We start from the raw sequence: 17,413 nt of genomic DNA on the forward strand, positions 1-17,413 counted from the left end.
TATTTTGTCAGGTGATAGAGTTGTTACCTTGAGCCTTTGGAAACCCTTTTGCTCTTACATGTTTATACCATGGCTCTTGCTTTATCCAAATAGAGGTAAGTTATTTAAAATAAGTCCCTGACCTGATACTTAAGATATTTAATTTTAATTCCATTGAATAAAAACACCCTGAAAATGCAACAACTTGAAATTTGTTCCTTGGGAAATCCTAGTCTATTTGTAGAATGTTTAAGCACACTGATGTGTGCTTCGTGTAGCAAACACATTGAGTTTAGCACAGTGGGAACCATGATGTGTTTGATTGTATAAGCTCGCTGTGCTCAATTTCTCCCATCTTAGGCTTGTTTGCTTGTTTCTTTGTCACTGGTTTTCACTGTGATTTTATTTCGCAGGGACTTGCACTGGCACATTTTGTGTGGATTGCTCCTTTGCAAGTGGCTCTCCTCATGGGGCTCCTCTGGGACTTGTTACAGGCCTCCGCCTTCTGTGGTCTTGCTTTCCTCATAATCCTTGCCCTTTTTCAAGCTGCACTGGGAAGAATGATGATGAAGTACAGGTAGCACTCTGGTTACATAGCTTGGAAGGATTTTAAGTTAGATATTCCAAAAGTCTAGTAAAACCAGGGACTGCTCTATATACTGAACTGGGATCTACTTCCTGGATGTCACTAAAAAGGAGTTATTTTAATAGTGTAAATCATACTCAGTGTATTAAGGGACTTTTTTTTTGCTTATCAATCTATAGAATTTCTTTTTAAATATCTTAATATTCAGTTCATTTTTATGTATTATAATATTTAGGTAGAATGGATAAAACATATATGTACATGGGAGTGAATGCATAAATGTTGGATAGAATTTTATAGGTTTTTCCTACTCTGGTTCAAGGATGATCACACTACAGCCTTGGTTACTTTTTAGTAGAGAATGAGTTAATGATACAAGTCACAGCTTGTAATAGAGGACTTCTAGAGTTTGTCAGCTAGAAGATGATAGCATGTATACAAAATGTGGAATCTGCTAACTCTTGGTTTAAATACCAGACTGCATGCTTACTAGTTATGTGACCTGACTCAAGTCACTTGGCCTTACTGAGTCTCTGTTTTTTTATCTTTAAAATGGAGATAACCACTACTTCTAGACTTCCATGAAGGGTACTACACTGAGATAGTATGTGGAATGCATCTAATAGTGTGTGGCACATAAGAGGCATTCACTAAATGGTAGCTATTTAGTGAATTATTTTTGTTCATGATTTTTGTTACCATCTGTTAGATAATAAAATAAATGTTCATCTGTTTAATAAGAAATGTGGATTTTTTGAAAAAACTTTTGTGGTTATTAGTGGTAATTTGACTTGGTTTTATTAAGTATTTGATTGATTAATTGATTTACAGAGATCAGAGAGCTGGAAAGATCAACGAAAGACTTGTGATCACCTCTGAAATGATTGAAAATATCCAATCTGTTAAGGCATACTGCTGGGAGGAAGCGATGGAAAAAATGATTGAAAACCTAAGACAGTAAGTCTTTCTGATAATTTCAATATCAGTAGCTATTTCATGTTTAATATTTTAAAGATGAGTATGTCACAGTGGGATTTCAGTTCATATTTGAAGTTTCTGACAATCAATTGTATTAAGTTATATCAATATTCCTGTATCACTATCAAGTGGCATAAAGTCATTTCCATGGTCTGTATATAGTTGGTTAAGTGTGTTATTTTTTATTACAAGGATATTTATGCCTTATGAAGAATCCCCTCTATGTGTTTATAGCTGCTTATTATACTTATTTGACTAAAATAATGATCATAATGCTGGAGGCTGAATAAAACCTTAAATGAAACCAGTAGAGCAATACGTGTGCAAATCTGAACCAAATAAGTGGTTTTCTGTTCTTCCATTTCACTTATGTTATGGCTCAGGAAAAGTGAAAAGAAACCCTTCTCTTTGGTTAAAGTATCATTGTTCTTCCTTAACTTAAGAATAATAATACAGGATAATATCTAGTAACTTGTGTTCTAGAAACCCTGCATTTGAGAGGTCAGTTCAAGCAATGAAAGCCACCACCTGAGATAGAATCAATACTTGGCACCTATCTCTAGTCTTATTTCACCTCCGATAATCTCTCTTTCACTGACTGGTAAAGACTATATCCAGTGAAAAAGTATAGCACAGACTGAGATATGATTACTGTGGTAATTTAGGGTACAATATAAGCTATGGCATTCTGTAGCCATGAGACCATTTCTTTCAGTCAAGTTCCATGTTCTACAAACTGCAATCAAAAAAGGGTTCTAGGAGACTCAGTGATAGATATACTACTGTTAAAGAGCAGATAATTTCAGGTCCTATAGCATATGAGAGTTTCACAGGGGAAAATATACAAAAAAGAGTACCCTTTTGGATGGTGTGAATGTGGTCATCAGGATATTGGGCTGCTGATTCCAGTAGCCGGTGATAACTGAGCTGCAGGTGTGTGATTGGAACAACAAAAGAAATGCTGAACTATTAAGGCCTTTGCCATGTAAATAGAAAGAGTAAAAGAGTAAATATTTCCCAAACATTACTGTCACCTGTTTTTATTATGACTTTCAAAACAAATCCAGGAAAGGAATTATATTTTCTTTCCAGAAACATCCTTAAAGATCTTGGGGAATTGTCTAGTTGGTTGAAGTTGTTTTTCTTTTTAACAAAGTGACTTCTCTATCACACTTGTCCCCTTGGTCGTTTCTGTGCCTATAAGCACAGACATAGCAAGAATGATGAGGAGCTGATCAGAGGATCTGGTTGTCTCTGGATTCAAGATAAACTTCTGGTCAGGTCATTCTAGGTGCTGACTTTTCTTGACTTTGGTTTTCATTTTTCCTCTTCCTCAGAAGATGAAATTCATCCTTTCTATTCTGTATTTCTGTCTGGCCAATTCTATTAGCAAATGCTTGGTTGTAACTAGTGTGATCTGGTTCTTTAATCTGTCATGAAATTGTTACCCGAAGAGGCTGGGAAGTGCTGATGTAAATATAGGAAAGTAAGAATTGCTTCTCCTTAAAAGAGCAAATATCATATTCTGGAAGAGAATGGCAGGATGCACTTCATAGGGGTGATTACCTCAGCCAACACCATTGTTGAACCGGGCAGAGACTATAAAACTCTCTGAAAATCTACTCCTTTATTGCTCTTCTTTAACAAAGGTACTTTCAAGTTTTGTTTTTTTTTTTTAATTTTTTTTTTTCAACGTTTATTTATTTTTGGGACAGAGAGAGACAGAGCATGAACGGGGGAGGGGCAGAGAGAGAGGGAGACACAGAATCGGAAACAGGCTCCAGGCTCTGAGCCATCAGCCCAGAGCCTGACGCGGGGCTCGAACTCCCGGACCGCGAGATCGTGACCTGGCTGATGTCGGACGCTTAACCGACTGCGCCACCCAGGCGCCCCTCAAGTTTTTTTTAAATAAGAAACTGATAAAATATTTTTATGACTTATAAGGTACAAGTGACTTTATTATGGAAATCACTACTTTTTGGGTGATTCTTGTAAATGTTCTTGAGTCCATTATGCTTTTTTAGTCATACCACTTCTTCCTTTTTCCTCAACTGTTTCTAATATATTTCAACAATTGTCACAAATTCATGAACACTTTTGTGAGCAGTGCTTTTTAGCATTTTATTAATATCAACCTAGCCAATATTATTCTTCTTTCTGTTGAAGATTAAGGATTCTAAGCATAGATTCTCAGTGTTAGGCCCTCTGCCGTGCTGTCATTTACCTTGGCAATAACTCCAGCAGAGAGATGGTATGTCTCTCTTCTACCCATGTGGATTCTGTAGGATCAAAGGGAAGGGCAGTTTGCTTAAGATTGCATAGCTGTAACTGGCAGAGCCGGGGTCAAGCCCCAGAGAGATTCCAAAAATCCCAATCTGCCTTCAATGCCAAATAACTGAAATAAGTAAGCATTAGACCACATTAGATTGTGAATCATGGTCTAAGTTGGGCATGTTGAACTTCATTTTCTTGATCAGAGTGCTCAGGATTATACTTTTTTTCAGACTGAAAAAACCCAAAAGATTTTTTCTGAACACTGCCACTTGAGAATGAGAACTTTTCTGAATTATACAAATGTGTGAAACCAGCACCCAAATGCCAGGCACAGCTATTGCTATTGCTTCCTCCCACCAGAACCGTCTGCTTGTCTGTTCATCCCTGCTTCTTCCCTTGAGAGATCTGAATAGGAGGATCACAAGTGACTAATTTTTCTTCCTGGAAGAGTGGGATGGAAGTTGAAGGCAGTATTGTTCTCTCTTATTACCAGCATCTGCACTCCCTATTTTCTGCCTGCTGGAGCACTGAAATCTCTTTTATATATATTAAAAAAAATAGTTCCCGTTTGCAGTTCAGACTAGAAGATCAGAAGTAAAAAAAAATATTGTTGCAGGAGTGCCTGGCTGGCTCAGTTAGTGGAGCTTGTGACTCTTGATCTTTGGACTGTAGGTTCTAGCCCCACATGGGGTGTAGAGATTCCTTAAAAATAAAATCTTTTAGGGGCGCCTGAGTGGCTCAGTCGGTTGACTGTCCCACTGGCTTAGGGCATGATCTCACGGTTCATGGGTTCCAGCCCTGCATTGGGCTCTGTGCTCAGAGCCTGGCACCTGCTTCAGGTTCTGTGTCTCCCTCTCTCTTTGCCCCTCCGCTGCTCACGCTCTGTCCCTCTGTCTCTCTCTCTCTTTTAAAAGTAAGTAAACACTAGAAAAAATTAAAAAATAAAATCTTTTAGGGGTGCCTGGGTGGCTCAGTCAGTTGAGCATCGGACTTCAGCTCAAGTCATGATCTCACAGTTCATGAGTTCGAGCCCTGTGTCAGGCTCTGTTCTGACAGCTTGGAGCCTGCAGTCTGCTTCAGATTCTGTGTCTCCCTCTCTTTCCGCCCCTCCCCGACTCGTGCTCTCTGTCTCTCTCTCTCAAAAATAAGTAACTGCTAAAAAATAAATAAAATAAAATCTTTTAAAAAATGATTGTTACAAATAATTATACTAAAGTGAGACATAGAGAGGATATAGTAGCTTCTGTCTTGTAATTTTTCGAGAACTACCTGCAACAGAATCACTTGGGTTCTTACTTAAAACGTGGATTCTGGAAGCCTACGGCAGACTTAGTATCTCTGAGCAGTGGGCCTGAGACTGCATTTTAATAAGTTTCTCAGGTGATTTTCACACATGCTAAGGTTTGAGAAACCACTCCTTTGTGGCTTATATGTTATTTTCAGTGTTCTCCAAAGCCAAGCTAGAATTTCTAAAATGTTAAGAATCCATTAGGGAATCACAAACTTATATTTTTCCTTTATAAATCTTGGAACGTTGTCCTCATTTCCAAACTTACTTAAAACAGCAACCAACAAACTAAAAAACTGAATGAAATTTCACTAATCTTAAAAATTAATAATGAAGTGATTGGAGATATTAAAATATGGGAATGCAAACTGGTGCAGTCACTCTGGAAAACAGTGTGGAGGTTCCTCAAAAAATTAAAAATAGATCTACCCTATGACCCAGAAATAGCACTGCTAGGAATTTACCCAAGGGATATAGGAGTGCTGATGCATAGGGGCACTTGTACCCCAATATTTATAGCAGCACTTTCAACAATAGCCAAATTATGCAAAGAGCCTAAATGTCCATCAACTAATGAGTGCATAAAGAAATTGTGGTTTATATACACAATGGAATACTACGTGACAATGAGAAGAAATGAAATATGGCCTTTTGTAGCAACATGGTTGGAACTGGAGAGTGTGATGCTAAGTGAAATAAGCCATACAGAGAAAGACAGATACCATATGTTTTCACTCTTATGTGGATCCTGAGAAACTTAACAGGAGACCATGGGGGAAGGGAAGGAAAAAAAAAAGTTAGAAAGGGAGGGAGCCAAACCATAAAAGACTCTTAAAAACTGAGAACAATCTGAGGGTTGATGGGGGGTAGGAGGGAGGAGAGGGTGGGTGATGGGTATTGAGGAGGGCACCTGTTGGGATGAGCACTGGGTGTTGTATGGAAACCAATTTGATAATAATCTTCGTATTAAAAAAAAATTAAAAAAATAAATATTGAAAAATATTTTTTAAGTAAAAAAAAGAAGATATTAAAATACTGTCAAATAGTAATAGTATTAATAATAGATTATTAATTATAATTTAAAAATAATATTTACAGGTATTATGTCCAAGACACTGGTACATTCATTACTGTCTGCCTTTCAGAGAAGGTAACTGAGGCCCAGAGAGATAAAATAACTTGTCCAAGGTCACACAGTTCATAGAGGATGGAGCTAGGATCAGAACAACGGCAGAAAGCCTTGAGAGCCTATGTTCCGGTTTTACATTCCAAGATGCCTGGTATTCGAAAAGTTAATAAGTATCCCAAATTTTATATATTTTTTTATAGAACAGAACTGAAACTGACCCGGAAAGCAGCCTATGTGAGATACTTCAATAGCTCGGCCTTCTTCTTCTCAGGGTTCTTTGTTGTGTTTTTATCTGTGCTTCCCTATGCACTGATCAAAACAATCGTCCTCCGAAAAATATTCACAACCATCTCATTCTGCATCGTTTTGCGCATGGCAGTCACTCGGCAATTCCCCTGGGCTGTGCAAACATGGTATGACTCTCTTGGAGCAATAAACAAAATACAGGTAATTTACCTAACGGGGCATCATATGCAAAGATTTTAGAACAGTTCTGAGCTTTTCTAGTGAGCAAACTCTCTAGAGATCAAGTCTTGGTCTTGGGCCTGTTTGACACACAGGATTTCCTCCTCTCTTGATGTCTACATGTGGTCTAATGAGCCCTTGGGGTAAAAGCCTAGTGAAATAAATGAAGGCCTGTGAGATTCTCTTAAGATAAAGAAGTTGAAGAAAATATTGTTTCTGTATTCTGGAGAATTTTATTTACGTAATCAACCAATAGATCATTTCTAATTGGCAAATGTGCAAAAGATGGTAGCAGGTTCACCAGGAAGTTATAAAACATTCCAGCTAAAACTAAGAATGTTCACCTTAAATTTTCTAAATTTTTCAACACACTTTCCAGAAAATAAGATAGATGAGAATGGCATTTTATGCCACATTAATTACCTTAAAATCCTAGCAATTCTGATGTAGCTGGTAGCTTGGAAGAGAAGTTCTAAAGTCCTCAGGTGATTATACCCAATATACATAAAGCTAAATGAATTATCACCATGAGTTTATGTGTGGGTATAATTTTTATAATTAATATTTTTTGATATCCATTTAAATATGTAACTCAGAAAATCACTGTGATAGAAATAAAAACAAGGGTGAAGGGTAAGCCACTTTTAAGTGGTTCTGCCATTATGTAATGTAGGCCAGACTTTGCCAGGGGTGGTCCATGGATCTCATTTTGGCCTCTGACCTGTTTCACTAGAACTTTAAATTAAAAAAAAAAAATTTGTGTTAGTTGCCAGCATTTAAAAGTTGGGAAATGTTACATATACAAAAATTATGTCTTCAATATCTTTTGAAGAATTGGAATATATAGTAACTGGGTCCCTTTTCCCCCACAAGCTATGGCAGCTCCCCCTTCAAGGAGGGCCTGCCCGCTCCACTTCTACACAGTCTCTACTCAGCCACCCTTCTTAATTTTATAGTTTTGAAAATATGAGTTTGAGGTCTGTGAGTTAGACAAATTGGGGAATATAGCTCCAAACCATAGCTGCTCTTGGACTAATCCTATTTCTTCTGTTAACCCTTCTCAACTGAGAGAGAGAGAGAATGAACATGAATCCAGACCCAAAGAGAGAAGGTCACAAAGACAGGGAGAGTCGCTGAACAGAAACACAGAGAGAAACCAAACTAGGAAAGAAAGAGAAAACCCAAAATAGCAATAGTGAATGAGAAAAGAGCAGAGAAAAAAAAGCAAAAGTGAGTCAAGGACCAGGCTTTCCTCAATACCTCCTAATGGTGAGGACCTCAGGATATAGGCATTTAATTCTCCCTTATGCTCCCACCTTTCCTAGTTGAGCCCTAATCGTGTCTGATAGAGCCTTCTCTTAGAGTCAACGTCTGATGCTTTAAAATCAGTTATATTAGATCTTCATACCTTAACCCAGAGAAGTGATGCTATGGTGCCTCCAGTAAGGAAGAAGCTAAAGATGAGAAGACATTAGCTTTCTCTGTGTCCTAATGTTGAATTGAGGCACGTTGGAGGGTAATTCAGGGAGGCCTTATAAATTCATTACCCAGGTTCACTTGTAAGAGTAGAAGAAACAATCAGTTGTGTGTTGAAATCTAATATATAGAAACAGTTTTATAGGGGTTACTGGATGGCTCAGTCAGTTAAGCATCCAACTCTTGATTTCAGCTCAGGTCATGATCTCACGGTTTGTGACTTCAAGTCTCACGTTATGCTCTGCACTAATGGGGTGGAGCCTGCTTCAGATCCTCTGTCTCCCTCTCTTCTCTCTGCCCCTTCCCTTCCCTTCTTTCTCTCTCTCTCTCTCAAAAATAAATAAACATTAAAAAAAGTTTTAGAAAATACCACATGTTTTCTTTTTAATTTTTAATGTTTGTTTATTTTTTAGAATGAGAGAGAGTGTGTGAGTGGGGGAGGAGCAGAGAGAGAGACACACACAGAATCCAAAGCAGGCTCCAGGCTCTGAGCTGTCAGCACAGAGCCCAACATGGGTTCTAACTCACCAACTGTGAGATCATGACTTGAGCCAAAGTCAGATACTTAACCGACTGAGCCACCTAGGTGCCCCTAAAATAGCACATGTTTTAAGAGTGCATTTCAAATGTGATAAATCCAAGTACTTGGAAAATTAACTTCGGAACACTGATATCAATTATTTTATTATGAAGTAATTTCTAATGTATTCATAAATATATTCATAAATATTCACAAAATGCAAATACAGGGTACAGAACTATTAGAGTGTAAAACAGAGGTAATAATGCATTAATGCTATTTTAGTTCTACAATATATCTTTGCTTCCTTTTGTAAACAGGATTTCTTACAAAAGCAAGAATATAAGACATTGGAATATAACTTAACAACTACAGAAGTAGTGATGGAGAATGTAACAGCTTTCTGGGAAGAGGTCAGAATTTTTTTTTTAATTGTTTGCCCTAAATACTTTACCATTTCCTCCTTTTCAAATCTAGTTTTCATCCTAATGGATGAGAAAGTTAGAATGATAATTGAACTGGTAGCACCGGAAGGGAACCACTGCACTTACTTGATAAATTAAGAAGTCAGGGCCCAGAAATGTTAAAGTGTGGAAGCCTCTTTATTGTTTTCTAAGTCCTATGATTTGTTTGACACAACAGATTAGGAAGGCATACAAATCTCATAGGTTTTGGAGCCTGATAGAGCAAGATTTGAATTCTGACTTTGCCGTTTATTCTCTGTGTAATCTAGATCAAATTACTTGTGGAACCTTTGGTTCTCCATCTATAAAGTGAAATATTAATATTTACCTTGCAAGCAGTGCCTAGTTTCTTGCAAGACTGTTGTGAAGCGTAGAGTGTTCAGCAGAGTACTGTGCACATAGTAAGTAGTTCCTCAGTAAATATCTTCTCTAATCTCAAGTTCTAGTCCAATGTGTTTACATACACAAGGCAATGTAAAGATGTATGAGAGATATATCAATGTGTTTTTTTCTATTTTTACTTATTTCCATTCACTATTAAAAGTTCTCTTGTACTGGGTATGGTGTGTAAGTGATGAACCACCGAATTCTACTCCTGAAACCAATATTGTGCTATATGCTAACTAGAATTTAAATTAAAATTTGAAAAAAAAAAGCCAATATGCTCAAAAAAACTAAAAAATTAAAAAATAAAAATGCTATCATATATCTCAAAGTCTGAAAAATATTATCAATAATATTCAGCCTCTAAAGAAGCAATATTTGGTTATTGAGAATACCTATTGAGTTATTTTCTTATCACATATGTGCTGAATAAAGATAGAAGTTCTGAAACCAGTGTCTTATTGTGCATATGTCAAAATATCTGAAACTGGCTTTATTTATATAAGCAACTTGACAGCCAGGGCTTCACTTTACTTCATTTTTGAAGATACAGGTTAGAGAATAATTCTTTATCTGCCTGGCGAAGTTGTTTGTGGGAAAGTGCCAGATCAGAAAGGGATCAGATTGATTTTACTTCTTTGTTTTTAGGAGTTTCAATTGCCCTTCTAGGAATGAAGGGAAAATAAGAGGTTTAACATTTTCCCTACTAATTTGAGACAATTATTTCCTTGTTCTGCTCGAAAGTCTTCCATTGCACTCTCCTTCCATCTAATAAAATAGGTAGCAGGCTTGAACCCTGACTATGCTTCAGGCTCTCGGATAATCACTTTATAAATGTTGTCTCATTTAATTCACATAACATTTCTACGACCTAAGTAATTTACTGATAAGGAAGTGGAAGCTTAGAGAGGTTACTGTACCTGGTTCAGCTCATACAACTGGCAGGTGCTGAAGCTGAAATTTGGACCTCGATGTCACAGCCTCCAATCCTTTCCCTGAACTCTTGCTTCCCATTTGGCTGTATCCTCAAAGTCTTTGATGGCCACCTGTCAAACTCTGGACACTTCTTTTTCCCATTTTTTTAAAAAATTGTATTCAAATCTAATTTAATTAACATATGGTGTAATAATGATTTCAGGTGTAGAATTTAGTGATTCATCACTTACATAAAACACCCAGTGCTCATCCCAACAAGTGCCCTCCTTAATATCCATCACCCATCCAGCCCATCCCTCCTACCACCACCCCTCCCAAAACCCCCAGTTTGTTCTCTGCATGTGAGAATCTCCTTTGGTTTCCTCCCTCTCTGTTTTTATCTTCTTTTTCCTTCCTTTTCCCTAAGTTCATCTGTTGTGTTTCTTAAATTCCACATGTGAGTAAAATCGTATTTTTCTCTTCTGCCTGACTTGTTTCACTTCTTGATCACATTTACTCGGGATAGTGTTGCTCATTAAACTTCTGCCATGATGTCTGAAACCTCAACACCCACATGAGCAGTCCCCCCAACACTGTCCTTAGAACTTATACTTTCCAGGGACTTCTTTAGAAGCTTCCTCTCATAGGCATATCCTGAGCTTTGAGAACACCTAGACTTCCTCCACTTTGGAAATGTAAAATCTTTCTCTGCCCAGAATTTTCTAACCTTCCATCTCTATCTGTCTCTAAATCACACCTGATGGTCTTTCAAATTCAAGATTTCTAGTCTCTTTAATGCTCCCTTTTGACCCTGCCTGGTTCAACCTCTGCTTATTCCAAGACCTATCATTTCAGTTCTTCTCCTACAAGTCTCCCAATTCCTGTTTCCTTCCACTGAATCCTTTGCTGCAAAACATGACTTTATGGACTTTGGTGAAGGAGGTGCTATCTGGGAAAATCCTATATCTTATATTAGTTTTATACTATTCTTGTTTCAACCTCAGTGGGGCCTGTAAACCTTCTTGGGAAATCTTTTTATTTGTCTTTAATTTCCTTTACCATTTCCCCAGATGCTATTCCAAATCTTTACCACTTTCCTGAAACCCCCTACTTCCCTCAGGTTCTCCTTGCCTCCTACAAAACATAAAGAAAATAGAAGCCATCATTATGTATGAATGCTTCCAACTTCCCTGTTCACCCTTGGAATTATGTTTTTCTCCTTCCATTGTATCTAAGATGTATGTTTTTCCCTGCCCTTGACTGAGCTATTAATACCTTGCTTCATCTTAGAACAAGGGGCCAGCAGTCTTCTCTCTAGAAGCTTCAGCATCTCCTTTCAACTGATCCCTCTTCACATTCACATATTTATAAGCTAATTAAAAATTTTTCCCCTTGCTTTTGCCCACCCAGCTTCATTCTTTAAACTTTATCCCTTTCCTTCCCTTTGTTGTCAAGCCCGTTCTCATTTCCTCATCTTTCATGGGCTTCTCCCCACCGCAATCTGGATTCTACCCTCACCAATACATTAAAACATTCCTTTCTTCTTGAATTGATCATTTGGCTTTAGTGAACCACTCCTTTCATATTCTTTTATCCTCAGACCATGACTTCTACCTCTTCCCTGCCTGCTACTTCAATGGTGATTGGCACTATGTCCCCCCTAGGCTTTCTTCTAGCATTTCATGCCCTCTGTGGGTGACCTCAAGCTTAGGTCAACTGACATCAATGTGCTGATGAGTGTCAAATGCAGATTTCTGGCCCCAGTTTCTTTCTTGAAATTCATACATGTATTTCTAAGTTTCCTGCACACTCTTCAAGCACTTCTCATTCATCACTCACCAAGCTTCATAAATTAGCCCCTTCCAGTGAGTGCATTTGCTCTCTTCTTTGATGGCATTCATTACCATCCACTCAGTTACCCAAGAGGCAAGTCCCTGGTGATTCTGATACATGATTCTGCCCTCAGTATAAACCTGTGAGTGGGTAAAATTGCTATTTACTTACTAGGAAGCTGAAACTTAGTTTAAGCAACTAGAACAAGGTTATACAACTAATTAGGGCAGAGCTAAAATGTCAGCCTACATTTCTCTGACTCCAAAACCCTTTACCACTCATAATACTGCTCCTTATTTAATGTAGGAGCATTATTTGTTTGTTTAAACAAATAATTTTTAAATTATTTAAACAAAACAAAAGAGAGTGACTACTGCTTTATTGTGCTCAAAATGCTTTCATGTATATTATCTCATTTAATACCCTCAAAAACAGAGTAGACTGAAGCTCAGACTGAAGTTAACCATTATCCACCTGGGTGAGAAGATTACTGGAGTAAAGCCATTACTGGAGTAATGACAGAGGATGTCATAACCATTTTATGCACAACAGGGGACTCATAAATATGGAAAATGTTCAATCTTATTAGAGAGCAAATAAATAAAAATAAGATCATTATATTCCATTTTCCCTTATAAAGCTACAAGTTAAAGAAGTCAAAACAAATCCAAAACCAAAAAATAATAGTGTTGAAACTGAAATTTGAAAACTGGCACTCTCATATATTTCTTGATGAAGAAAATTTAGAACTACTATTGAAAACACATTGGGGCGCCTGGGTGGCGCAGTCGGTTAAGCATCCGACTTCAGCCAGGTCACGATCTCGCAGTCCGCGAGTTCGAGCCCCGCGTCAGGCTCTGGGCTGATGGCTCGGAGCCTGGAGCCTGTTTCCGATTCTGTGTCTCCCTCTCTCTCTGCCCCTCCCCCGTTCATGCTCTGTCTCTCTCTGTCCCAAAAATAAAATAAAAAACGTTGAAAAAAAAAATTAAAAAAAAAAAAAAAAGAAAACACATGGAATTTTACATACTTTATGCTCTGGAACTTCCACTTGTGGGAATTTGTACAAAGAAAATGTGCCCCCAATTTATAGCAAAAGTATGAGCATATAGTATATCCATACTCTTGAATACTATCTTGCAACTAAAAATTATATTAAAAATCATGTTTAATGATATATGAAAATATTGATTTATTATAAGTTAGAAAGCATGTCACAACCTTATATTTTTCTCAATTTTGTAAAAAATTACATTTATATTTTGTTGTAATATAATTGACATATTATATTAGTTTCAGGTGTACAATCTAGTAATTCAACAATTAGATACATTACAAAATGCTCACCATGATAAATGTTGTTACCATCTACACTTAAAAGTTATTACAATAATATTGACTATATTGCCTATGCTGTACTTTTAATCCCTGGTTCTATATAAAATCATATACACTTGTGTGTAAGAAAATGGAGGGATTTTGGTTGAAATGTTAAGTATGGTTGCTTCTCAGTGGTAGTATTACAAGTGATTTCTATTCATTCTGATTTTTTATATTTTCCAAATTTCTTGAAATAAGTGTCTTTCTTCTGTAATCAGAAACAAAAGTTATTAGTGGGGTGCCTGGGTGGCTCAGTTGGTTTGAGTGTCCAACTCTTGATTTTGGCTCACATCATGATCCCAGGGCCATGGAATCAAGCCCATGTTGGGCTCCAAGCTTAGCATAGAGCCTGCTTAAGCTTCTCTCTCTCTCTCTCTCTCTCTCTCTCTCTCTCTCTCTCTCCCTCTCTCTCTCTTTCTCTCTCCTTCTCTCTCTCCTTCTCCCTCTGTCCCTCTCCCCTGCTCATACTCTCTCAAATAAAAAAAAATAAAGAAATAAAAATTATTTATAACAACAGCCTCCCATTGGTTCATATGCTTATTGAATAAAAGTCCTGCTTCTAAGCATGGCACAGCAAGTCCTTTAACAACTGCATGGCCTGCCTTACTAAGGACATCTTTTGTCATCTTGCCATATACATCATACCTGGCCACTTGCCATTTCTGAGGCATATTTTATTTTTTTTAAGCCTAAATCATTGTGCATGCAGATCCGTCTTCCTAGAACACCTATACCATTTCTTGGTCTTATGAAATCCCAGTTCTATCCCTTGTAGCCTAGCCTGCAGGTCATTTACTTGGTCAAGTTCCAGGCTGAGTTGCTTACTCTCTATAATGTACTTCCATAAGACTTGGTGTGATTTTCAGTTCTAGCACTAAGCATGTTGCAGTGTTAATATCTATTCATAATGTTATTCTCTCATGTGAGATTTTCAAAGTGGTCTTTAATACAGAGGTGATTCCCAGTGAATATCTGTGAGACAAATAAATGAATAAGGGAATAGCAGATGCCTTTGACCCATGTTATAAAAACTTTTTATTGTCTACTTCCTAAACGGTTTGCTTTTATTGTTTGGTGACTGAGGGGGATGTTAACCATCCCTATCATGAGAACTAAAAGCAGTGGTCTTCAAACTTAATTGCTTATGTATGACCCAAAAGAATTTTGAAAAACTATGACGCACACCTCTGACACATTTTTAAGTTGACATAAATTTTTCAGTGTATTCTTAAGTGGTGGAAAAATATGTAATTGTCTAAGTATGTTTAATGGATTTTTGCCGAAACGTTGGCACTATAGTTTGGGTGCATTCAGTTTATGGAAGATACATGAATTCATGAAGTTAGTTCCCATTGTCAAGTCAATAAGCTTATTTTATGTCAGACAAAGTATAACCTTAAAATACAGGTAATTAATATGTACTAAGTTAATTTATTAAATTATTAAAAATTAAGTAAGTAATCAAATAATTAAAATGCCTTATCCTGCAACTCATTTCTGAAATCTTATTCTAAGCTAGGTAAGACACATAGATTGCCTCCAGTTTGAAACCTGGGTGAAATAAGATGTTACCTCTTTCAGTATTCCTGGCTTTGCTTTTGTGGGACCCTCTTTGAGGAGAAAATTATTCTTCTGTGGTCTCCTCGTTTGTGTCCTAGAAGTTTTACACTCCAAGAAGTACAACACAGTAAGACTTAGGACTAGTAAAAATAAAAGGTTCCTCTTCTTTTCTTTTCTTTTCTTTTCTTTTCTTTTCTTTTCTTTCCTTTTCTTTTCTTTTCTTTTCTTTTCTCTTTTCTTTTTTTTTTTTAAAGGTTATTTATTTATTTTTGAGAGTTGATGGAGGGGGGAGAGAGAATCCCAAGCAGCCTCCCAGCTGAGCATGGAGTCCAACTCAGGATTCAAGCCCACCAGCCTGGGAGATCATGACCCAAGCAGAAACCAAGAGTTGGACACCTAACCAACAGATGTCCCGAAAGGCTTCTCTTCTTTATAAAGTGAGGCAAGGACAATTGTGAACCGGAAAGTGGGAAAGAAGAGATAACGAAGAGTAAACAAATCACAGGCAGATTATTTTAGGAAGGAGTATGTTTGGAGGTTGAGAATGTGGAAATAGATTCCCTTAAGACTGTATACACAAGCTTCCTCATGATCGATCCTTAGGGCTGTTTGGTCTGGTTTGAAGACCACTACCCTAAAGCTTCCCATGGGGCAACAGAGAAGCAGGGAACTTTCAGAAGGCAATTCCTTCCTCCCAGCTATTCTCATATAATGGAATTCATCTGAATCATCTAGCCATCTCATTGCATTTCTACTTAATTAAACTGCTTAAATGATAGCTTCTTAGAGGAAGGTACCAGCAGCATGATAGAGGTCAGATTGAGTTGTAATTCCACTCTGGCTGACTTTAGTCATTTAACCTCTGAGTCACAAGTCTACAGCTTTGAAACAGAGGGATTATAACAGATATTATTACTGTGCTGAGAATTAGATAATAATATTTATTTGCTCAGCCTATAGGAGAAAGTACACATTTTTTTCAATAATTTAATTTAGCCTAATGGTGAGTTATAATCTGAGATATTGAAATTATATTTCCATCAAATGCTGTATTAAAATTTTCAATGTTTTGTATCATGTGCTCTAGAACTCATGTTATATAATTACATGTTATAAAGTATGGATCATGGGCCATGTGCTTTTCATAATAAATAAAACAAATAGCTATTGAAAATACTTGAAAAATCTACCTTTTTGTTTTCTCTATATATTTTTTTTCAGGGATTTGGGGAATTACTTGAGAAAGCAAAACAAAACAGTAATGATAGAAAAATTTCTGATGGTGACAACAGCCTCTTCTTCAGCAACTTCTCACTTCTTGGTGCTCCTGTCCTGAAAGACATCAATTTCAAGATAGAAAAAGGTCAGTTGTTGGCGGTTGCTGGATCTACTGGAGCAGGCAAGGTAATCTATTCCTCATCGTTAAGAACTTCATTTGGCATGCATTTCTTTCATTTCCTCATGTGTCTGTAGCCTAAGAGGGCATGTTGGAGAAATTTTTACATTGGTAGTAAGAGAATGCTTAGATATATTGTCCCTTATAATATAAATTATTACACTGATAATAGTCTCTAGTCTTTTATTTCTTCAGTGACCTTTTCTTCTGCATCTTTATGTGGTGCATGGCACTGAACCCAGTGTCTTTTTTCTCCCACGTGCTGATTTTTAAATTTATTAAAAATTGTTTTTTCTTTTTTTAAATTGGAGCATCGTTGCCACCCAATGTTATGTTAATTTCATTTGTACAACGTAATGATTCGTTACATTATGCTATGCTCTACATTATGCTATGCTCACAAACATTGCTACTTATCTGTCACCATACAATGGTATTACACTACCATTGACTATGTTTCTTATGCTATACCTTTCATTCACGTGACTTATTCCATAACTGGAAGCCTGTACCTCCTACTCCCCTTCACCCATTTTGCCCATCCCTCCCAATCCCCTTCCCTCTGGCAAACATCAGTTTGTTGTCTGTATTTATTGGTCTGTTTTTGCTTTCTGTTCATTTATTCTTTCCTTTAGTTTTTTAGATTTCACATATAAGTCAACAAAGTATCTTGTACATAGTGGATATTCAGTAATTTATTGAATAAACGAACCATTCATTTTTACCAATCTCTGGCATAGACATTTTTCCAGAGCTTGTCCAGGAAAATCTTGGCTTAGATTTTGCCTT

At 37.1% G+C, this 17,413-nt stretch overlaps 1 protein-coding gene across 1 annotated transcript in view; it reads left to right on the forward strand.

Annotated features, from left to right (window-relative positions):
- The window catches only part of CFTR (CF transmembrane conductance regulator), a 188,051-nt gene that overhangs the window by 53,552 nt on the left and 117,086 nt on the right, over positions 1–17,413 (forward strand). Inside the window, exons 6-10 of the mRNA XM_047097293.1 lie at positions 393–556; positions 1,397–1,522; positions 6,435–6,681; positions 9,016–9,108; positions 16,450–16,632. Of these exons, the coding sequence (XP_046953249.1) occupies positions 393–556; positions 1,397–1,522; positions 6,435–6,681; positions 9,016–9,108; positions 16,450–16,632 (813 nt within the window). The remainder of the gene's footprint in view (positions 1–392; positions 557–1,396; positions 1,523–6,434; positions 6,682–9,015; positions 9,109–16,449; positions 16,633–17,413) is intronic.

Source organism: Lynx rufus, unplaced genomic scaffold, assembly GCF_022079265.1.
Source record: "Lynx rufus isolate CCGP_SWC_20201006 ecotype Redwood Valley unplaced genomic scaffold, mLynRuf1.p SCAF_4, whole genome shotgun sequence".
Classification (NCBI taxonomy): Eukaryota; Metazoa; Chordata; class Mammalia; order Carnivora; family Felidae; genus Lynx; species Lynx rufus.